This window comes from Triturus cristatus, chromosome 6 (assembly GCF_964204655.1).
Source record: "Triturus cristatus chromosome 6, aTriCri1.1, whole genome shotgun sequence".
Classification (NCBI taxonomy): Eukaryota; Metazoa; Chordata; class Amphibia; order Caudata; family Salamandridae; genus Triturus; species Triturus cristatus.
In genome coordinates this window covers 1,160,753,005-1,160,777,781 of record NC_140589.1, presented here as the reverse complement: position 1 = coordinate 1,160,777,781, position 24,777 = coordinate 1,160,753,005, and the positions used below count along the sequence as shown (strand labels likewise).

Below are 24,777 nucleotides of genomic sequence, written 5' to 3'. Positions count from 1 at the left end.
TGGAACATCTCGCCTACTTTGACCCCCTACTGTGCACTGAACTGACTGTTGATGCCAGGGAGAGATTCACAAAGGAAAATTGTTGCATATGCGAGTAAGAGTTTAACAGACATTGAAAGAGCATATTCGCAACCAGAAAAAGAGAGCCTAGCAGTGGTGTGGGCTTGTGAACACTACCACATGTTTATCTATGGGAACTCATTCACCCTCATAACTGACCACCAGGCGCTAGTGACGATCTATGGTAGCCCGTCAGCTAAAATGCCACCCAGGATTGAACGCTGGGGCATAAGGTTGATGGATTATGACTTCACGATTGCGCACAAGCCAGGGAAAGAACACAACCCGGCAGATTACATGTCGAGACACCCACTACCGCAAGCCCACGTGACGACATCGATGCCAGAGGAGTACCTCAATTTCATACTGAAACAAAGTACCCCGGCACCAATAACACTAACAGGACTGGCAATTGAGACAAAGAAAGACGCCACGATGCAAACGGCCTTAGAGATAACAAGAAGGCAGAGATGGAGGCATGTCAACAATAATTGCTGGGGAACAGGAGTATGCAAGGAAGAAGTGCTAGCTCTCAAGAAGATTAATGAGGAACTGTCAGAGAACTGTCAGAGAAAGATACCGGGATAATGATGAGAGGGACAAGAATAGTAATACCAAGCTCTCTCAGGAGGCAACTGGTAAACCTGGCTCATGAGTCACACCGAGGCACGGTAGCAATGAAGAAGCTGATAAGAGAGAAAGTATGGCTCCCTGGCCTAGACCACATGGTAGAAGACACCATAACGACCTGCCACCTCTGTCAAGTAACAGGATCACTGGCCCGAAATGAACCACTACAAATGTCGGAACTTCCGAGAGCGGTGTGGACAACACTAGCGGCAGATTTCTTTGGGCCCCTAGACACAGGCAACTACCTGCTTGTGGTCATCGACGAATACTCACGGTTTCCAATAGTACGGCACGTCCCGTCGACATCAGCAACAGCAACACTACCGATTCTAGATGACATCTGTGCAGCATGGGGTTCACCGGAAACACTAAAAACAGATAATGGTCCTCCATTCTCAGGGGAAGACTTCTGCAGATTCATGGCCTACCTAGGGATAAACCACAGGAAAATAACTCCTCTGTGGCCTCAAGCGAATGGAATGGTGGAGAGGTTCATGGGACACATGAAAAAGGCAGTTCAAAGAGCAAAACTGGCGCAAATCTCACTTGGCCAAGCTCTGTGCCAAGTTCTGCGTGATTACAGAAACACACCCCATAACTCCATAGGAAGATGCCCAGCAGAGCTAGTACTGGGACGAACAAGTAGAACAAAGCTACCGCAAATAGAGGCAACAATGGCACCGGATCACAGTAGCATTGCAGAAAGAGATAAAGAGGAGAAGAAAAAAATGAAAAGATATGCAGACACCAAGCGACATGCCAGCGTGTCAGACTTAAAGGAAGGAGACATGGTGGTAGTACGTCAGCGGCAACAAAGGAAATCCGACAGCACGTTCTCCAAAGACCCGCTAACAGTAACGAAAGTAAAGGGACCAATGATCACGGCAGAGTCAGCACATCAGCGGATAACACGAAACAGTTCACATTTCAAATAGCTAAAAGAGGAAAAAAGAGAATATCAGGATAAGGAAACAGCAGAACAAGAAGAGCAGGAGCATAACAGCGGTGAGGGGCCAGCAGAAGAGCAACAGATGGAAGCAAGCCAGAGAAGAGTATGCAGACGTCCAAAAAGACTAATAGAAGAAATGTGATGATGGGAGGCATACCGACCTGTGCCCGGGCAGACTTTGCATCTATCTCTATCTACACATCTCTGTGTTTCACTTTTCTCGTCACTTCTTTGTGACAAAACGGGGAGATGTAGTGACCTGGGGGCAGGGCACTAGGACCCTGCAAGACACTAGATGGACACTGAGGGAACTTGACACCACATCCGGTCAAGGGGTGTGGGCAGGGCATTGCGGAGTGAGGGAACGACGTGGGCAGACGTGCATGGGCACAAGGAGAACATCCTGTAATAGAATAAAGTATTATCGATCCTTACCTGTCTCCTTTGAGTCTGTTCTGGATGGACACGACAGACCATAGCCTTGAAGCCTTTATTGCTTCCATCCATATGGATTTTGTATTAGTATGGACAGGTGACTTTATTATTCAGGCACGTGTTGTATCTACCACCCGGGCATGTGGTCATATATACCAGGATGGGGAAGGTAACTGTCATTTTTGTCATAATGAGTATGAGGAGGCACTAAACTCAATCATCTCCAAATATGATCTTCAGCCACTTAGAGGTGGCTGCAGTATTAATGGGGAACCAGTCCCACCATTCACTAGGCGAAACTCGTCTTCTGTTATAGATCATGTGTTGGTGTCAGTCTCTGCTATTGATTTGTGTGGTAACCTCAGTATCATAGCCGCAATTTTACTTACATTACCATTCCTTTTCTGGGACAAAGGCAGGTCTCATTTCACTTACTAAATAGTAATAATCCCACTAGGATAAATGGTGTAAGAATCAAGTGGACGGGCGTTGATACCAGAACAATACTCTAGAAAATAGTTAATTTTACCATATGGAAATAACCTATATGCTCCAGGACGATATTGTCCCAAATATAATGTTAGACATCTTTAGCTATATTATTGCTGCTATTAAATCACGTTTAACTCAGGACCCAAATATACAAGGGAACAAGAGAAGGGGATGGTTTGATAGTGCTTGTACAAAAGCATTACAGTCACTTAAACATGCCCTGTCAAATTCCCCACGAGATACATTGGCTATTAAGTCACTTCAGAATAAGTACACATTAGCTATACCTGCTAGGAAAAAGACACCCCAGGCTGAAGCATGGGAAAATTTGGCCACTGCTATAGAAACTTGGAACACAAAACTTTTTTGGGATACAGTGAATGCACCCTTTCTAAAGAACGACGATATCCCTGAGTTCTGCTATTTTGTCCCTTGAGATAAATGGGTAACACATTTTTCAGAATTATTTTGACAAAGTAGTGAGAAGGCCATAGGGCAAGACTGGGAGCCATTGTCTGAGGGGAGCACCTCCCCTTGAATTTTACCAATGAAGAAGTTCACCTAGCTACACAGGCCAGTGCCGGGGGTCGGGCCCAAGGCCCGACAGGGTGCCAGTAGATGTTTTTAAATCTGCCCCTGAAATGTGGAGCCATATTCTAAGTAGGGTCTTTAATTCAGCTGTAATAGATACAATACCATCTTCTTGAGGTGAATCAACAATTGGACCCATATTTAAAAAAGGGGATAGAACAAACTCAAAAAATGACTGCCCTATTTCCCTCCTGGACTCCTCCTTGAAAGTAATGAGTAGAGTCCTGTTAATAAGATTGGAGGAATGGGCGCTTGAGCAATCTATTTTATCCCCAGTGCAGTTTGGGTTCAGAAAACAGTATTGAACAATGTATCAATCTAGAGCTACTTATTTGTAAATATACTAGGGCTAAGGCAGGCACACTTTATTTATACTTTGCTGATTTAAGTAGCGCCTTCGGCCTGGTCGGCCATAACTTATTTTGGTCAACCTTGACCTTCCTGGGAGAGCATAGGCCAATTATTGGGTTTCTCTCCCGTCTTTATGAGAATCTAACCAGCCAAGTCTGGTTTGGCACCCGGGGGGATCGTTTGACCAAATTTAAAGTGGGGCAAGGCATTCAAGGGTGTGTGCTAGAACCAATGCTTTTTTCTCTTTTTATTAATGGGATAGATAATCATTTACAGACGATCGCCCAATACCTGTGTTGTTATATGCCAATGATGCGGTATTAATAGGACGGACTCCCGTGGGCATCCAGAGACTGATGAATGCATTCGCAGATTTTATGACCCAAAAGAAAATGGAAATGAACACATTTAAAACATTTACCATGGTTGTGGGACCAGGCATAAATCCTGTAAATTGTTTTTTGACTGAGAACACCCCAATTGTTTTAGTGAACTTGTTTTGTTATTTGGGTATTTTATTTGTAGGCAATGGTTCATGTTCACAACATATTTTAAACACTAGAGCTACAATGAGTAGGGCACCCCAAGGGATTTTTTAATATCCTTTCAAACTAGGGAATCGACCCATTAATGAGATGGTAGCCATTCACAAAGCAAAAGGAGTGACCACAGCCCTTTATGGGGCAGGCCTCCGGGGATACGCAAATAACTCGGCCTTGCAAATACTGAAAAATAGATTTTTAAAATGCTTTACCTCCTCAGAATCAAATACTATTATACACCATGAGGTCGGACTACAGCTTCTAGAGGATCTTTTATTGGTTAGACCGTTGTTGTTGTTGTGGTCTTCAATATGGGCCAAGGAAGAAACTTATTTTACTAGATCAATTATTTAAGACTGTTCAACCCTGAATGATGCACAAAGTATTCCTTGGGTACTGTATGTCAATTCCTCCCCCGCCAGGCTATTTAACTTATCTATCTGGTCAGATCCCACAAAGATACTATATCTAACCAAGAGAATGATTAAAGAAACCTTTCTCCAGCATAGACTGGATTGTCGATCGATAGACCAGAGGAACAAACCAATGGTTGCCTTTTATAAATCTTTGAACTAGGAGGAGGGAGGAAATAATCACCTAACATACATGACTAATGCACAGATTTATTTTTGCTGACGAGAATGAGATGTGGCATTCATTGTGCTCCACCTAGTCGGTTTACCAACTATGAGTTCCCGCCCACCTGATATGGCCCTTTGTCCTTGCGACAACTAAAGTAAATAAAGCACATTGCGCTTTCTATTGTTCTGTAAATTTTACCTAAATTTTAGGGGTGGCTATCTTAAACCATTGTTTGTTGCAGAGAACATTAGGTCACATAAAGCAGCAATGAGATATTTGATGACACTAGTTGAGCCTTTTTTATGTTATAATGTTGCCCTATTTATTTTTAAATCGATCAGTGTGAGGAAAAGTATCATGTAATAGTGAAAGAAATGAATTTCTATAATCATTATTGTATGCATTATATCTCCAATTTTTTAACTGTTTTAATTGTGCTATTTTGTTTGTACTTTTATGGTTGTTTTGCGTTAGCTGAAAAAAGTTTTACGAAACAAATACTTTGGTGAATGTTTTTTGTTTGTTTGCCTTAGTCACATTAATGGACAGCCATTTTAATTTGGGAGAAGCTAAACTCATAGGGTTGAAATAAAGGAAGGACTAATGTACAAACGAGATAATTGGTACGAGTTTTCTAAAGCAATACCCTGTACTTTGGTATGCTTCATTTGTCATGTTTTGACGTAAAATATGTTTTGGAAAATAATTCTGCGCAGCCTCATTTTAGTAACTTCTCCTGATTAAAATGAAATGTATTACATTTTATGTTAGGGTACATTTCTTAGCATACAACAATGTAGCGTTGTAACGGTATGCATGGTAATGGTATGCATGATATATTAGTCTGCCTGGTAAAGGTACTTTAAATGTAACCCAATGGATATGTGTGTTAGTGAAATGCTTGGTTAATACATGTATTGTACAGGCAATTTCGTTCTTCAGACCGTGTTGTAGAAGCTTGCATGGTAATGGCATGCGTGGTTCCATCATACATCTGATACCAGAGTACTTATTGTTGGTGATTGCTGATGATACACACCTGGGTAAAGAGAACTGTAGTTTCCTCTTTACTGGATGGCTTATTTAGGCTTCTTGTGAGTACGTAGGGCCTAATTACGAGTTTATCAGTCTTAATGCCATACTGCTGGTGCAGCGGTCCCATGTGCACCGAGGACTCCGCAGTCTATTGCCCACCCTATAATGATGATTGCAGTCTGAGCCGCTGACTGCGTCGATGGTGTGTCCCACCTATGATGCGGTAGACTACAATGCTGGCGATTCATACTCCGTTGCAATCAGGGCTGCGGGTTCCTGCTGAGCAGATTACAAAAACACAGTTGTACTGGCGGTCCCCTTGCGGCAGTTCCCTGAAGGCAGTAGTCCATCACGGAATGTTCTCAGCACAGCACCATAACAGTGGCCATTGGATGGATACTAATACAACACATATGATATCCCTTGGCCAAGTGGATCCACCAGCAAATCACACTATAAAACACACCCGATTTTAGACTATGTTCCTTTGCCACTCAACTGCAGCACAGCAATTCTGAGGCACCATATTGGTGAGAAAAAGCAGCCCTTTTTCCCCATCTATTTTACCACTCTCCACACACTTTTGCAGCACAGTTTCCTTTTATTCTTTGATGTGTTTATGGCTGCATTGTCACTGACTTTAATTTGGGAATATGACCAGACAAAAGATCTCTCTTTTTAAGAGGCAGAATGAATTCATAAGAGTAGAGCCACAATTGTTTGGAACATAATTCCAACACACTACTATCTGTCAGAAATGGGACATGTGGCCCAGAGTAGTAGACAGAGTGAATGCTGTAGGTACCACCCTGTGCACACAGGAGAAAAGTAGGAAGAGGTGGAATAACCTGAGGGGGAAGGTGCATTGCTTGGCCTCCAAGCAATACCTGGAGGTGCAGCGGACTGGTGGTGGTCCTCCCAGTACCTGTCCTGGGAGGAAAAGGTCTTGTAGATCTTACACTCCGAAGGTTTGACATGAATACTTAGAGGAGTGGAGTCTGGTAAGTTACACCTCACTAACTGTCGCAATACCTCAATGTCCTGTTTGCACTCAACTCACCTTTTGCCATTGTGTTGTGTTCCTAGTTTCCTAATAGGCAATCTTCAGAGTATAAGAGATGTCGGATTGTCTGTGTTAATGTGTATTGTTGCATACAAGATCACAAATATGAACCTCCATTAAATGGCACATGTTGCATTGGTGTCTGTAAGTGTATTCAATAAAAAATATCATTCCAGGACTCATGATAGGTGTAAATATGTAAATGTATGTTCCATCCCAGCTGCATTTTGTCGACAGTTATTTCACACTAACCATTTTGCAAGTGTTGGCAAGTAGTGATTGAAAGGATTACAACTACCATGAGTCCCTGTTTCTGTAACTCAAAACAAGATGAAATTGTGATTTTAACCCTTCTCACTTGTCTGACATATTACAACTGATGTTCATTTCTCATGGAGTTAACCATTTAGCAAGTGTTGACAAGTAGAGACTGAAATGACTAGAGCTACTATGAGGACCTGTTACTGTAACTCAAAACAAGATGACAGTGTGAATGTGCCCATTCTCACTTATCTGACATATTACAACTAATGGAGTGAACAATCTACATACAATTCTTTACTCAAAGACATTACTGTCTACTAAGCTTTATGTTGTCACGGTCTCCCCATCTGAACAATTGATGGAATGAGTAACACCCTACAAAGCGTGTGGCTCAAATATTATTGATGCAAAAGAATCAATTGATGGACGGAATGCTGGACAGTGCAAACATTCACCCCCAGTCACAGGAATCTGGGTTTAATCCATAAATCATTTGCTCACCACACCACCCCAGTTTGGACCCAGCCATATGCAAATCAGTCTTGACCCTGTTCCTTGTGGGAACAATCCAGCCCGAACTGCCAAGCCAGGTCCTCCCTTGCTCGAAACAAGCATCCTGGAACCTGTTTCAGAGCATCACCCTTCATCAGCCAGGTTAGCTTGAGCTGAGTGAGTGGTGTAGTGAGCACGGGACCCACGTCTGGGCATACCCTTCCCACTTAGGGCAACATATGCAAAAGAAACAATTGATGGACGGAATGCTGGACAATGCAAACATTGACGCCAGTCACAAGAATCTGGGTTTAATCCATCAGTCTTTTGCTCACAACACCACCCCAGGTTGGACCCAGCCATATACAAATCAGTCTTGACCCTGTTCCTTGTGGGAACAGTCCTGCTCGAACTGCCAAGACAGGTCCTCCATGGACTGGAAACAAGCATCCTGGGACCAGTTTCAGGGCATCACCCTTCATCAGCCAGGCTAGCTTGAATACACTGGTGTAGTGAGCACGGGACCCAAGTCTGGGCATATCCTTCCCACTCAGATCCTTGTGACTGAGGGTGAATGTTTGCATTGTCCAGCATTATGTCCAACAATTTTTTCTTTTGCCTATGTTGCCCTAAGTGGGAGGGGTATGCCCAGACTTGAGTCCCGTGCTCACTAGACCACTGGATTCAAGCTAGCCTGGCTGATGAAGGGTGATGCTCTGAAACCGGTCCCAGGATGCTTGTTTCCGGTCATGGTAGGACCTGGCTTGGCAGTTCGGGCTGCACTGTTCCCACAAGTAACAGGGCCAATACTGATATAAAGGAGATATCATTTGTACTAGTGAGGGTCCGCTCAGTCCAGAGTAAGTTCACTATCCTGGGTCACTTGTACTAAACACAATGGTGAAAAGGAGTTCTGTGTGTCCAGAGGTTCATTCTCAGCCTGCAGTGTGCCATCTGGGCAGACTTGAATACGGCCCACCCTTGTCCCCATAAAATAGATTTTGTACTACTAAGTTCGTCATTAAAAATCCCCTCTCCCTGGAGAGGGGAAAATCTTGCCTTGTAGGACTGTGGGGGTCATCGATGTGGCCCTTCCGGACACGGGCGTAGTTACTAGTGATTGCCTAGCAATTCATGGTTCTCCTTCTTGGGTGTAGGCCGTTAAATGCAGCGTGGACGTCTCGTCTGCGGTCTCAGGTGAAAGGGGCATAAATACAGGTTTGGCGAAGCATCAGGGGCACCCAGGCAACTGCAGTCATTCACAGTAAGGCCTGTGCAGGATCCGATGTGCAGTACTCATCTCACCACTTGCGTCCTCTCTATGCCGCGGGCCTCTCCTCTTCTCAACCGTGCAATAGCAGTCATTAGTCTTCTGTCAGCCCCCAGAGCCGAAATTGATATCTGCACAGTATCTCTGAGTACAGTAATTGGCCCACCATCAGGGACGTGCGGGCTGAACTTGAGGCCTTGGAGGAGTTTTAGAAGTGTACTCCTGATGTGGATTGGCACTTAAGGATTAAAGTCAGAAGTTAAAATCTTTGGTGAGGATAAACTTAAATGGTGCATCCTATATGCACTCATCGCAGTCAGAGTGAAATTGTGCTGAGGTCTTAAAACAAAAAAATATATTTCAGGTTCCCTTATTGGATTTTTGTCAGTTAGGTGTCCTTTAGTTTATTACATTTTTATCTATTTTCAAAATTCGGGTTGAAGAACCAGAACCTTTTGGACCTGGCGGCGCAGGGTACGCCCAAAGTCTCCGGAGTTCTCCTGCTTCGCTACACAGAGACACGGGACACTCTGTCGGCGTTAGATCAGATTTATTTAGCTGCAGCTAGTACAGTTATCCTAGAAGTACACAAAGTAGGTTCTCAGGAGACTGCCACTTCACTCTGTGGCGCATCAGGCTTTATACCATACAATGTTACAATTATTAATAAAATACACTCCCAGAGCATACAAGAAAGAGCCAATAAGGAAAGTTGGAAAACAAGGTGGAACCAATAAGAAAGGTTTGAAAACAAAGTGTCAGATGACTCGAAGAGACCTCTCCTCCAACTATGTTTGTCACCCCACCCTCAAACTAATACATTAACAGATTTATAACTAACTTGCAGGTGGTGAGATACGTTTGTGTGTGTTGGAGGACAGTCGTGAGATGAGAGAATGCTAGCAGGAGACAGTGAACGCCAGTCGATAAGATAAGGTCGGGAAAGAATAGTGTGAGCCAACAGATAGTTGAGATGCGGATTAGAAAAGCCAGACAGGGATTAGTGTACTCGGCTAGTTCTAACACCAGCTTTGCAAATAGAGGCCGAGGACGTATTTCGACACCAGGCTACAGAAAAAGCAGAATAGACTTTGTTCGCCGTGCTGCCTGAGTGATGGCAACACAAAATGGCTGCGGGCCACAAAATGGCGGGTCGATTCGATCGTGATCGAAAATCGAAGTTCCTCAGACCCTCCTTTTGCCAGAACTCAGGCAAGATAGACTCATGTTAATCTGAGTCCACGTCAATAGCTATGAGGTCATCGAGCTGTTGCTGTAACATCATTCTTATGTTTTCTGTTACTTGTGGTTTGCATTTTGGGATGCACATAGTAGCACAAAGATCGCAGATAGCGGGACCACAGTGCATACAATGACAACAGGAAAATATAATGGTCAGGATTATACCAAGGAACGTCAATGCTTTCCAACCCCATTTGGACAGTAGTCCCCAAAACCATTCCGTTAAAGACCAATCTCCTTCGTCCTGATGAATAGACTCAGAGATTATGTGCAACTTGGAGATAGCTTGGTATACTGTCGGAGCGTCATTAGGAATGAAAATACAGCAACTTGACCCGATCAATTTGCACACTCCACCACGATCGGCAAGAACAAAGTCTAAGGCAACTCGATTTTGTAAGGTCATAAGATGATCCGCCTGTAGTTCTGCCGTGATGTTACTTAAGGCTCCTACAGTGATGTCTATTGTAGTCTCTACGACACGGACCAATTGCCTTATATTTCTGCTGTTAGCCATTGGACCTCAGAAGGGAAGAAAACCTTTAAGGAAATCTCCTCCCTCTTGTCCTGCTGTGTCCTTTGAATCAATAATCCCTCTGCCGTTTCGGGTTCGGTGATGATTTGTGGAAGCAGTGTAGGTAGGGGGAAGAAGAAAGGCTATATAACAATTACCAGAGAAACCCGTTGGTAACCAAGTATAAGCTCTATCATAGCAGATGAAATAGGTGCCTTGAGACGGCACTAGAGGAGGCGAGTCTCGAGAGGAATAAACGTACGTGTAGGAGCAGTTATTCCTTTGTGTAGTGTCAGAAGAGCGATCATTTATCTGTAAGCAGAAGTTACCCTGATGTGGTATAGTCCAAATTGGCGAGGACTTTCCTTTTCCAACTTTACTACTAAGACTAGACATATATTGAGTGACGTTCCAATTAGTGTATGCTTTTCTTTCGTCACTGGAGATTTTGCTATTTTCCATGATTTTAACCATAACTACCATACCTTTAATCAAAGAACTATGACTAAAATCCGGATAATTCGTCTGAATTTACTTTGATAAGAGTTGGAGAAGATGACGAAGTAAGCCCAAGCAGAACCTACATAAGAAAAAGGGAGAACTAGGTATGGCATTCCTTTCTCTGTGGTATGTGGCATAAGACCACACACCCAACAATCAGTTGTATTAACCACTAATTGGTGCTGATGTAATAGCTGGATAAAGGAATTGTTATAATACTCAGTTCTTCTGATGAGTTCATGTGAAGGAAGAGTATGAAAGAGGTGTGGAGAGATAGTAGAAGAAGGCAAAGAGGAAGAAGGGGAGGCATTTCTTGGCTGCAAAGCATAAATTATCCAACTAATAATCGCCAAAACAATACATAATGATATAAAAACACATAAAGTTATACTAAAACGACTGTACATTATTTTACAGGATGCTTTCTTCATTTCATCTCTTCTTTCTTTATTACTTAGTGTAGTTTCCATCTTACTAATGGATGCTCACGGCAATCTTCCTCAATCACTCAAGTAACGATGTACTACCGTCCTATGACACTGAAGATCCCGCAGGCCTATTGCCACTACTCAGGTCGTGACCTAGACTCCTACCATGACCCTGCAACCGGGACAGAATACTACACAAGGGAGAAGAGAGTCTTAAATGTTCTTCGGTCTAGGTCTCAAATTATAGTGTTCTTTCCCCAGAACATTCTGGTTTTGGAACAATGTTCGTGGTTCAGTCGTATCCAAGCGACGATGTGATGGAATTGCTTCCTGTAAAATGTCGTCGTCCTCTTTCTTAGACAGTGTCCCATTCAGGTGTGCATCGCTGAAGGGTACGAATCGTGGAGTCTTTTCACTTTCACAGTCACCAACACCTCTGCGTACCCATTGATCGTATGGCAAAGGCACTTTCTTACAATGCACACCGTGAATCCAATTTTTCTTTCCTTCGACTTTAACTGCTGTCCTTGTAGTCAACAAGACCATTCGAGGCTCCCGCCACCTGGGTTGCAAATTGCTGGACCTCTGAAAATTCTTCACGCATACCCAGTCACCTGGTCGGATGGAGTGACCTGGGTCTGTGGAAGCCTCTGGCAGAGCACTCTGAACCTGTTGATGAAGAACACGCAATTTAGTCATAAGGTCATGCAGATAATCAATCAACATTGGATATGGCAAGTCTGAGAATTTCTTAGGGCGAGGTATTCCCCATACGTTGGCCGGACGGCCAAATACCACTTCATATGGGCTAAGTCCCAAACGAGAGTGTACTGCAGCTCTGGTGGATAGCAGAGCTAACGGCAAAGCATCGGGCCAATTGAGTCCTGTGCTTGCTTGAACCTTTGCTAATTTCAACTTCAAGGTTCCGTTGTAACATTCTACTAAACCCGCTGAGTGTGGATGATTTGCCGCGTGGAACTTTTGCTTGATACCAAGACCTGCACAAACTTTCTGCATGACTTGGCCAACAAATTTGCTCCCATTGTCACTCCAGACAATGCGCGGCAAACCAAACCTGTGGAAGAACTCTTTTAGAAGGATTTTGGCTGTGGATAGGGCTGTGTTATCCTTTAGAGGGTATGCTTCTATCCACCTTGAAAAGGCGCATACTACCACCAGAACATATTTGAGGTTGTTGCATCGCTCATGTAATCGATTTGCAACACCTCAAATGGATATGTCGGAGGTGCAAAGTGACCTGCTGGAGTTGGGGTTCCCTTTCCCGGGTTGTACATTAAACAAACAATACAGTGCTTTACTACATTGTCTGCACATTTTGAGATATTTTCATTCTGCCACACTGGAGCCAGAAGTTTACAAATGCCTTTTGCACTTAAGTGGGCTGGACCATGTGCCATAGTAACCACTGGGAGAACATAGGCATCTGGTAACAGCCAACGTTGATGTTCAGACAATTCCACCCAACAACCCATCTCATCTAACATTCCCGTACTTTCTTTCCACTTGCTCATCTCCTTTTCTGAAACTTCTTTCTGAATCGCTTTTACACTTTCCACTGTATTCTCACACATTCCTCTCTCTCTGACCCAATTCGCAGGACCTGCCACATACATTCGACTCGTTGAATCTCTTGCTGTCTTCTTCGCTATTTCGTCTGTAAATGCATTTCCTCGACCAACATCATCCGTAATCTTCTTGTGTGCACTACATTTCACTATCACTATTTGGGTGGGTAAGGCAAGTGATTCGAGGAGATCAGTCACTAACTGACCCTGTTGTATTTTGGTGCCATGTGAAGTGAGGAAACCCCTCTCCTTCCAGAGACGCCCAAAATTGAACACTACACCAAAAGCGTATTGGCTGTCAGTGTATACGTTCACTCTTTTCCCTTTCGATAATACACAAGCTCTTGTTAATGCTATCAATTCGGCTGCTTGCGCTGAATTGTGTCTAATGCGTGCAGTTTCCACAACCGTATGTAAAGTAGTTACAGCATAGGCTGAAACTGTATCTCCATTAGGCATTTTAAAACAAGAACCATCTACCCATAGAGTTCCATCCGGATTCTCTAGCGGTGTGTCTCTCAGGTCAATTCTTCCTTTTGTCTCTTCCTCAGTACGGAAGAAACAATCATGCTGATCCTCAACATTTTCCTCATTTGGAAGGGGCAACAAAGTAGCTGGATTCAGGGTATTACATCGCTTGATGTGTATGTGACTAGCCAACAGCGTCAGATCGGATCCAGTTAGACGAGCGCTCGTAAGATGCTGTGTTTTTGTTCTGTTTAGCAATGTATCCACTGCATGTGGCACCATGACAATGAGAGTGTTATCCAACACCACTCCAGCAGACTGTCGGATAGAAATATCTGCTGCTGCTGTCGCTTTGAGACAACTGGGCAATGCTTTAGCTACAGGATCTAACGTAGCCGAAAAATAGGCACATGGCCGCTGTTTGTCTCCAAATTGCTGTGTTAAAACTGACAATGCACAATCTTCTCTCTCATGCACATAAAGCGTAAAAGGCTTAGTGTAATCTGGAGTGCCTAGTACAGGAGCAGAACACAGAGCGGTACGTAAGTCAGTGAAACTCTTTTGGCACTCATTAGTCCATGGAAGGGGCTGAGGCATATCTTTTAAAGTGAGTGCCAACAAAGGTTTAGCAACTAGAGAAAAGTTAGGGATCCACTGTCTACAATAAGAAGTGATACCCAGAAAGGCATGTACTTCCCTTTGTTTGGATGGTACAGACATTCGCGCAATCGCCTGAATTAGTTCTGGTGTCAATCGTCGTCCCTCCTTTGAGAGGAGATGACCCAAGTAGGTAACCTCTCGACAAACATATTGTAGTTTGGAAGGTGAAACCTTGTGATTCAGTTTAAACAAGTGGCGTAACAATGCAACAGTGACATCTTTGCAGATATCTTCTGAATCAGCGGCAACTAATAGGTCATCCATATATTGGATAAGAGCAGCACCAGACGGCAAGTGAGAAGTATCAAGATGACATTTTAAAGCTTGGCTGTAAATAGAGGGACTTTCACAATAGCCTTGGGGTGCACGCTTAAACCGGAAGCTTCGGCCTCCAAGAGAGAAGCCAAAAATGTCCCTACTCTCTTCTGCAATGGGAATACTGAAGAAGGCATTCTTTAAATCGATAACAGAGAACCAAGTTGCTGTGGAAGGTATCATTGTCAACAAAGCAGTGATATCTGGAACAACAGGAAATTGTGGGATCACAATTTCGTTTACTTCTCGCAGATCAATTACAAAACGGTACACAGGAGGCTGAGAAGGATCGGTGCGTTTAAGAATAGGAAGAATAGGACTATTGCATGTGTTACCTCTTGTTTCTTCAACCACACCCTTCCGTATTAAGTCATGGATGATTCCCAAAAGCGCTTTCTCACCTTCTGCAGAAATTCTATATTGTGGGATGCGCGGTAATTCAACATTGGGCTTGAGAGTGACAACATAAGGCGGAATCTCAAGACAACCCACATCGTTCGGACCCGTGGCCCAAAGTGCTGCTGGAAGAGAAAGTAATTCAGGTGGAAACTGATCTTTGGATAAATACATTGGGGAGACCAATTTCTGTCCTAAAGTAAGATGTACACCTGAAGGAGAACAATATATTGTAGCATGCATTCTTTTCAATAGGTCTAGACCCAACAGATTCTCACCGCAACCATTCGTTAGCAGAAGTGGAGCTTCCAAATCATAGGGACCAACTGAAATAGGCAAAGGGCAAGAAACTGGATTGCGAACAGGGGCGCCAGAAAATCCTACGGAGACATTCGTTAAGCCAGACAAAGGTGCCCCAGGGAGTTTAGAATGAATGATAGAACTTCTCATTGCTCCAGTATCCAGAAGAAATGGCTCTGAAACACCCATTGTAGTGACGTTAACATATGGTCCATTTTGATCTACTGGGATTGGCACAACTCCCTTACTTTGTCCATGGCTGTCCTAGTTAGCATGAAGACTTTCATTCTCGCCTTCAACATAATGGTCTTCATTGTAATACTGTGCAGACCTCACAGTTTGCTGATCAAAGTAGTTCACGGAATTGGGAGAAGGAAGGGCACGCTGTTCTTGAGTCAACACACCTTGACCTCTACCTCTGTTTGCTGACTGGAGGCCAGCACGACCTCGTGGAGCAGATAACGCTCCATTGCGCTGCAATAAAACCGGACAACTATTCTTAAAATGACCTTCCTCTCTACAATAGGCACATTGATTAGGACCTAACAAAGGTCGCAGATTGTATGGCTCAGGTTTTTGATACAACCTCTGAAACTGCGGGGGCTGCTGAATTTGAGGCTAAGCATAACAAGGAGGATAGGCTTGTTGCAAGAGAACCTTCGTCTTTAATTCTTTCGTCTTTTTCTCTTGCTTTTCTCTTTCTTCTTTGTCCCTATTCTCATAATATTGCGCAGTAGCCAATATCTGGGCAGAAGAAGAAACAGCCCATGAACTTTCTGAATCTTTTAATTTGTGTGACAGCTCGGGAAGCAAATTGAATACAAATTTGTCCACGAATAATCGCTGTCCACCCTCTGTAGCCATGTCTTGACCACTGTGGTCGATAAATGTCTCCTCGAAACGAGTAAAGAAGTCGGAGACACTCTCATCTTTCTTTTGTTTGCATGCTGCTAGTTTATCCCAGTTAACTCTCAGTGCAGGCATCATAGTTTTCATTAACGTAATGATTCTACCAGGGAGTTCCGAGATCAGAGCGTCAGGCTTTGCGCCACCCACTTGGTCTCTATCTGTATTAGTTATAACATCCCAAGTAGCACCTAGTTCCTGCACATGATCCTCTCTATGAATCTTAGCCCATATTGTCTGTGGGACCACATTACCCATTAGCATGTCAATATCTGCTATGTTCATAATACAAGCATCAACTGTCTGCGATAATTCTTTGTAGTAACCTGCAGGGTTCTTACGAGGATCTGGTAGAGTCTGCTTAAGGGCCAAAACTTCAGATCTCTTCCAAGGGACATGTACCCATATACGTTGGAAATGAGCAGGAATAGGTGCATTAGCACCTACAGCCGCAACTGCCTCCTTCCATACTGGAGGAACCTCTCTCATAGGGTAATTTTTCGACGTCAGTCTAACCGACGGATCGGAATCAAGAAAAGTCTGAGAGAACAATAAGGATCTATAAGAGATAAGCGTCCTTACGGCTTCCTCAACCTTAGAACCTACAATAAGTCCTTTTTCAAAATCAGTCTGAACATTTAACAGATCTTGTGAGACCGGACTCAAACTCACATCTTCCCATTCCTTAATGAGAATGTCGCACATTACATTGAAAGTATATCTTTGCGTAGGCGCATTCCATTGCAAAAAGGTAGGCATAATATCAAGCACACTATATTGTGGACCCTTCTTGATCCATCTTCGTGCAAGAGAGTCTAACTTCTCTCGTTCCTCAAAATCTGGGAACTGACTACGAGATTGTCTTCGAACAAAAGCCGGAAACACATTTAAAGCTCCAAAGAAAGGAGATAGAATACTAGTAACAGAGTCTGTGAGACGCTTACGCATAGACGGTGAATTAGACATAAGAATTGGAGACAGAGTATTAGGGGAACTAACAGGAGAAGAATGGATAACTGCAGGAGGAGCAGAAGGCAAAGGAGATCTAAGATCAGGAGATGAGGGCAAAGAAGTTGAAACTAACGGTAAAACCGGCAAGGGCGGTAATACTGGAGGAGGCAAATGCGGAAGAGCCGGAACAGGCGGAAGTACCATTGGCGGCTGAACAGGCTGTAACGGCTGAGGTACATTGGCATTTTGCGCATAGGGCGGAGGCAACCTTAATAAATGGGACATTAGGGGATCTTCTTCTATATCTTTCTTATTATCAGAAGGAGAAACAGGCAACATCGGATAGCATTTATAGCAACCAAGACAACAAATTCTTCCAAACTTAGTCAGACCAGGCATCTCGAGATGTCTCCGGACTGTTCACAAACTTCAAGGGAGTAAAACTCAGTTTACGCAGCACAAATGCACTTACCCTCGGCTTTATCTTTTGCAAAAGATAAATCTAAGAACCCAAGGAAATTAATCAAAGAACAAAACTTGTGGGCGCGACCCACGAAAATACTTAACTAAGGACGTCTTCTTCCACCAACAGAGGCTCGTCTATCGTATCGCCTTACCATACATCATCAAAGGAAGGGCCAAAGCAGGGCGGCAGTCAGGGCAGCAGTCGTCAGTAGCCGTCAGGAAGGAGTAACCACGCTGCAAAAGACCTTCGGACCACTTTCGACATACAGGGGTCGCTTAGTGTGGCTCGCGAACCCTCCGGAATTTTCTTGCGGGGTTCCTCACAACCTTCGAGCAGAACCAGTACCACTGAAGCCGCCCCACGTTGGGCGCCAGTTGAAGAACCAGAACCTTTTGGACCTGGCGGTGCAGGGTATGCCCAAAGTCTCTGGAGTTCTCCTGCTTCGCTACACAGAGACACGGGACACTGTCGGCGTTAGAAGATCGAATTTATTTAGCTGCAGCTAGTACAGTTATCCTAGAAGTACACAAAGTAGGTTCTCAGGAGACTGCCACTTCACTCTGTGGCGCATTAAGCTTTATACCATACAATGTTACAATTATTAATAAAATACACTCCCAGAGCATACAAGAAAGAGCCAATAAGGAAAGTTGGAAAACAAGGTGGAACCAATAAGAAAGGTTTGAAAACAAAGTGTCAGATGACTCGAAGAGACCTCTCCTCCAACTATGTTTGTCACCCCACCCTCAAACTAATACATTAACAGATTCATAACTAACTTGCAGGTGGCGAGATACGTTTGTGTGTGTTGGAGGACAGTCGTGAGACGAGAGAATGCTAGCAGGAGACCGTGAAGGCCAGTCGATAAGATAAGGTCGGGAAAGAATAGTGTGAGCCAACAGATAGTTGAGATGCGGATTAAAAAAGCAATAATCCAATTTTCTACAAGCACCTCCATATACATGAGTTCAGGATGTGAACTGTACAAACTCGTTGTGTTTTCTTTTTTTTTGCCTATAATGTTGCACCCTGTACAAAAACAACTGAGGCTACATAAAGGGTACATATACAAACTCACTTGTCTCTTGGGATACTGATGTGTAATTTACCAAATCATAAATTGTAGTTTGCGATTCAGTTTATGAAATGTACTATTGAGTACTGTAGTACTAGGGGCACTCTTGTGGTTTGACACCCAGTGATGGCCTTTGACTACCATTATTTTAACTGACTTTAGTGTGTTATTTCATTCTAACCTGGATGTCGACGGTCCTGCATATGCCTTGATTCTCTTACAAGTTTCTTTCTTGTAATCTTGCAGTCTTTCGGTGGGAGCTGTCACGGAGTAGGACAGCCTTGCCAAGAATAGAACGTGTGGGATGTGCATTTGAAGGAATGAGAGGGAGAGAGAGTTGTGGATTGTACTTTTTGGTCTCGAAGTGCAGTGTTGTGGGCAGTGGTGCACACATGTGCTCGGTATTGTACATTGAGAAATAAAGCATGTGATGCTATAGGACATTGAGATGTGGTAAATAATTTAATTACCGGTACTTAATTTGATGCAGAAAATTTATAAGAATAGCTCAGTAAAATAAGAGGCAGAATCCGTGGTATTAGAGGTTCGGAACGGGCTTTATTCCAAAATCAATTCGAATTGTGGACTCCATATTCCATCACCACGAAGTTTCAGGAAGTGAAGGACCATACTTTATTGACAGGTAATCATTTTTATAGAAGAGGCATTATAGTGAAACAGATGCAGGAGGCGTAACAGTTGATAACAGAGATAAAAACATACATGCGTAACTAAAATGGGTGTAACTAGGCGTAACTAAAGAACGTCATTAGGTATGATGTCACAAATGGGTGGTTCCATGAAGGAATTTCGCAATGTCAGCAGGAATACTTGGCAGAGATGCGCGCGCAGCAGCATGATGTGTGATTGACGTGCAACTAGGGGGTGAAGGGGACTTGACATTTAGCTCTACATGTGGAGACAGAAGTCTGGGGGGTCAAGTCAACCTAATCCCAAATCATATCTAACATCCTATGTTTAAAGAACTATGTTATCCAAAAGGAAAGGTCTCTCGAATAAAATCTATTCTATACTGACTGTGAGTGCGTGTACAAGCGTCTAAGTGTCTGCATGAGATGCAAGGGCAGAAATCTTTCATAGTAACAGGGCTATGAATTACTTGCATAAAGACAGAGAAGCCGGGCCTTTTGCTCGGTAGCTGGAAGAATGTTTACTTAAACTACTAGACAGGAATGCATTGGATGGGGAGCGGAGCAGATAATCTCGAAGGTGAAATACAGTTTTTGGCAAGCAGACAGGCCGAGTCAGGCACCGTTAGCCGCGCAGGGAGTAGGACAAAGTTCATGGATACAGATGCGAGCTCAGACTGGAGCTTTCAGAGGCAGAAGGCAGGAAAAGGCTTAATGGCAGAATCAGGGCCTACTCGCCTGGACTGTAAAATGGGATAAATGAACCATATAAAGCCGGTGGCCTTTCATACTTAGGAATAGAATATCCGGCCCATTCATGGTGGATCTGAAAGAGGACATGTTGACGGTGGACGCACATGTGTTTGCGTCTTCATAACTGGAACTGGAGGGAACATACATGTACTTGTGATTTATACATGAAACCGTTGGGGTCCAAGATAGGGGACATAACTGATCATAAAAATCCATATTTCCACATTCCCTCCTTGTCCCCTACTTGCCCTTAGGAGATATCAATCTTCATCAATCCGTCGATCTGTTCATATAGCATCATTTGTTCTTCTTTCTTCTTCCGGGATGAATGAAATCTTGGTGGTGGAATACACGATGTGGCACACAGACCACAAATCGCTGGTCCACATTGTAGGCATAAGCAGCAACTGAATAGTATGAGAAAGCCAATACCTAGGAAGGATAGGACCCTCCATCCCCAGGCTGACAATACACTCCAAAACCAACCGGACCAAGTCCAGGTGCCTGGATTCTGGTGTATCTGGCTTACAATCTTATGAAGGCGAGTTATGGCTTTATATACTGACGGCGAATTTTCTGGTATGAAAATGCAACAACTTGATCCGATGACCCTACAAGCTCCGCCCCTATCGGCCAGGATGACGTCAAGGACAAGACGATTTTGAAGCACAACAATCCGCATAGCAGACTGCTCTTCTGTTAAATTGCCTAAGGCGGAAATAGTTTCGTTCACTACTGCTTCAAGGGTTCTGGTTAATCTACGTATCAGTTTACTATTGGTAACTGTACCTATATAGGGAAAGAGACCTTTATTGAAATCTGTGTATTTTTCCCATGCTGTCTCAGTGTAATCGACTATTGGGAGATCTCTCCGTTCTCTATTGTGTATTAAATGAGTATTTCTATGATAATCAGGAGGAGCTAGGAAAACAGGTGGCAAAAGGAATCCGATGTAGCAGGTACCATCCCAATCTAGAGGCAAACGTATATATGCAGTCTGACCACATACGAAGTAGGAATGGCGAGAAGCTCTAAATGTAGACTTGCCTTGATCACTGAATTCTATTACAGTGGTGCATCTACTATGGCCCATATGTATGGAACCATTCTTTCTTACACATAATTCACCTTTAACTGGAAATACTGACATAGCGGGCAAAATTGGTGCAGCTTCGGATTCAACATTCAGGATCATGAGATTAAGCGTGAAATTCCCTAATCCTTATACTTCATTTTCTAGATCAGTTCCTATTCTTTTGGGAAGTCCCTCCTTGTTAGGGTAGCAGACTTTGAGTAAAACTAGGTTCAGGTTTCCCCATACCCTATTGTTTTGATAAGTTACTGAGTTTGAATTGAAGGAATTAATTAAACTAAACCATGCTCCACAGGAGCCATTGTGTGTGAACGGATATGGAAAGAGAGGCAGAATTCCCTTATAGTTCTGATAGGGAGGGAGTCGGCCACATATCCAACAATTTGTAGCATTGCTAGCCTGATGGGAATGATGTAACATACTAATAAAAGTGTTATTGCGCAGCGCAAATCTATAGGACAACTCATGCGGGGGTAATTCACTAAAAGAATGTTCAGCAGTAACATTGTAAACATGTTTAGAAATAGGATAATATATGTGCAACAATATACTTGCAGCGATTATTAAAAGACTTAAGAAAAACAAAATTAATAACGTCACTGTGCAATGACTACGCAGTGATTTACAGTACGCATGTTGTTTCAATTGCATCTTTCGGTTTCTTTCTCTATTCAGGTCTAGGGGATACATGTCAGAGACAAATTCGACCGATTCACCTTGGAGAGGACTTAAACAATCAAATTGTCTGACTTTTTAGACCGTAATTTTAGTTTGTATAGTTCCTTATCACTCTGTTCAACCAAAGGAAGCTTTGAGTCAATCGGTGAAGACACGCGAGGTGTATCGTTTACATCAGACGGTAGTCCATGAAATTTCTTGATATGACTTGAATGTATCCAACCTTTGCGACCTTCGATCTTCACGGCTGTCCTCGTGGTGAGCAGTACAAGTTGAGGCGATTTCCACCTAGGATCCAGCTGAGTCTTCCGGTCAAAATTTCGCACTAACACCAGGTCCCCGGGAACTACGTCATGGGGTTTCACCTCGGTGTTGTCGGGAAAGGCTGCAGCTACCTGTGAACGACAAGATTGTAGTGCAGACATCAAGGAAGCCAAGTAATCTGTCAGCATATTACAGTCAACATCAGTTATTTTGCGTGGTATAGGCGTCCCCCACATATTTGGTGGTCTGCCAAAGATCACCTCATAAGGGGATAGCCCTGTTCGAGAGTGCGCTACCATTCTCATGTAAAAGAGTGCAACTGGTAAGGCTACTACCCAGTCGACACCTTTCTCTCTACATATTTTGGACAATCTAATTTTCAGAGTTTGATTATGTCGTTCCACGAGACCTGCTGCCTCAGGGTGTCGGACACAGTGAAATTTCCACTGATAGCCTAACAAAAGTGAAACGTGTTTCATTAGTTCGGATGAGAACGGCTGGCCGTTATCTGAGTAGAGAACACGTGGTAAACCGTACCGTGGGAAGAATTCTCGAACCAACTGTTTGGCAGTAGTCGGGGCAGTGTAATCTGAAACCGGGTATGCCTCTGTCCAACGGGAAAGAGCACAGACAACTACAAGAACATATTTGAATCCTCGACATCGTTCCATCTGGATATAATCCATCTGGAGGACTTCAAAAGGGTGATCAGGAGGCTGAAATCCACCCTGTTCTACGGGAATGCTTTTACCTGGGTTAAACTGACAACAGACCATACAGGTACGAACTTTTTGTTTAGCTGCTGCTCGTAAATGTTTGTTGAACCAAATGTGTTGAATGCTGTCTAGCATAGCTTTTTCTCCTAGGTGCGCTGGACTATGTATTGTATTAATGATAACTTGAACCATAGAATCAGGAAGGAACCATACAGATTTTTCCTTCGTCATCCATCCTTGATCCGTTTGGATCCCTCCTAATTCAGTCCATTTCTTTATTTCATCTGGTGTAGCATGTGTCTGTATGTCAATTACGTCAAGAGCGGGATCCTTAACCGTCATGCAATGTGTTGGTGTCGGAACTATTGTCTTTGTCATGTCAGATGTGTGAGTTTGAGCAGTCTGTTTAGCTGTTCTGTCAGCTAGATCATTGCCTTGGGAAATGATAAAAGTAACTTTCGTATGAGCTTTACATTTCATAATTGATATTGCAGTGGGTAGATGTATTGCATCTAATAAGGCATGAATGAGGGGTCCGTGCTGAATGTGGGCACCGTGAGAAGTTAAATAACCTCTCTCTCGCCACAGCACGCCGAAGTCATGTACAACTCCGAATGCATAACGTGAATCAGTGTATATGTTGACTTTTTTATTTGTGGCTTGAATACAGGCTTGTGTCAGAGCGATGAGCTCTGCTGCTTGAGCTGACAAGGTATTTATGCAATTTGTTTCAATGACTTCAGTGTCTGTTGTGACTGCATACGCGGCCACTAGCTCTCCTGTACTTGTTCTCATACATGACCCATCTACATACAATGTCAAGTCTGGATCTGACAATGGGACGTCTGTCAAGTCTTGTCTGGGTTTCGTCGTGATAGTGATAACTTCAATACAATTATGTGCTAGTGGGTCTGTTCCGTTTACTGGTAACAGTGTGGCAGGATTCAATGTACTACAACGTCTGATTTCTATGTGTGGCTGAAACAATGTTAATTCGTAACCGGTGAGTCTTGCTATAGTCAAGTGTTGTGTTTGTGTGCGGTTCAAGAGAACCTCTACTGCATGTGGTACTTGTACTGTCAATTGGTGTCCTAACACTATGGCATCGCTTTGTCGGATTGCTAAAGCTGTTGCTGCCACTGATTTCAGGCACGCAGGCAGAGCCTGAGCTACGGGATCTAATGTACTAGAAAAATAAGCACATGGTTTGTGTGATCCTGCTTGTTCCTGTGTGAGTACTGACAAGGCAGTACCTTCGCGTTCTGTAACAAAGAGTGTAAACTGTTTATTGTAACATGGTGTTGCTAAAACAGGTGCTTGACATAAAGCTTTCTTTAGGCTTTCAAAAGCTTGTGTATGTTCCTGAGTCCAAGGGAGAACAGTCGATGTGGCTGCCTCCTGCGTTGTCAACTGAATGAGTGGTTTTGCTAGAAATGCATACTGAGGGATCCACTGCCTACAGTATGAAGTGAGGCCTATGACAGCCCGTACCTCCTTTTGTGTCTTGGGTATTGGCATGTTAGCAATTAACTGGATGCGATCTGGTGTAAGCTGCCTTCCCTCCTTGGACAGCGAGTGCCCAAGGTAAACAACTCGCTGGACACAGAATTGCAGCTTAGAAGAGGACACCTTGTGCCCTTTTTCGGCCAAAAATTGTAAAACCGTCAGTGAGGCTTTTTCACATTCAAGTTCGCTTCTAGCGGTGATCAGCAGATCATCGACATATTGAAGCAGGGCAGTGTTGACTGGCATGTGGATACTGTCAAGTTCTCGTTTCAGTGCTTGGCTATAGATGCTGGGGCTTTCTGTGAATCCTTGAGGTGCGCGTGTGAATTTAAAGCTTCGTCCATTTAAACTAAATCCGAACAAGTATTGGCTTTCCGGATCTATTGGGACGCTGAAAAAGGCATTCTTGAGATCAATTACAGTAAAGAATGTTGCTTCGGAATCAATGGCTGTCAGCAATGAAGAAATGTCTGGGACTACGGGGTATTGTGGTACAATGCATTTATTTAATTCGCGCAGATCAATAACCAATCGATATACTGGCGGGGCTTTT

The 24,777-nt window shown here is 43.5% G+C and overlaps 1 protein-coding gene across 8 annotated transcripts in view; it reads right to left on the bottom strand.

Annotated features, from left to right (window-relative positions):
• The window catches only part of LOC146821128 (uncharacterized), a 257,656-nt gene that overhangs the window by 101,748 nt on the left and 131,131 nt on the right, over positions 1 to 24,777 (bottom strand). For 7 of the 8 annotated variants that reach the window (XM_085612090.1, XM_085612087.1, XM_085612086.1 and 4 more), the window contains one exon: positions 9,292 to 12,110. The exons of the other annotated variant lie outside the window; for it this stretch is intronic. In XM_085612090.1, coding sequence (XP_085468216.1) covers positions 11,655 to 12,110 — 456 coding nt within the window. In that variant the 3' untranslated portion in view covers positions 9,292 to 11,654. Of the gene's footprint in view, positions 1 to 9,291; positions 12,111 to 24,777 lie in introns of those variants that run through there. 8 annotated transcript variants of the gene reach the window in all.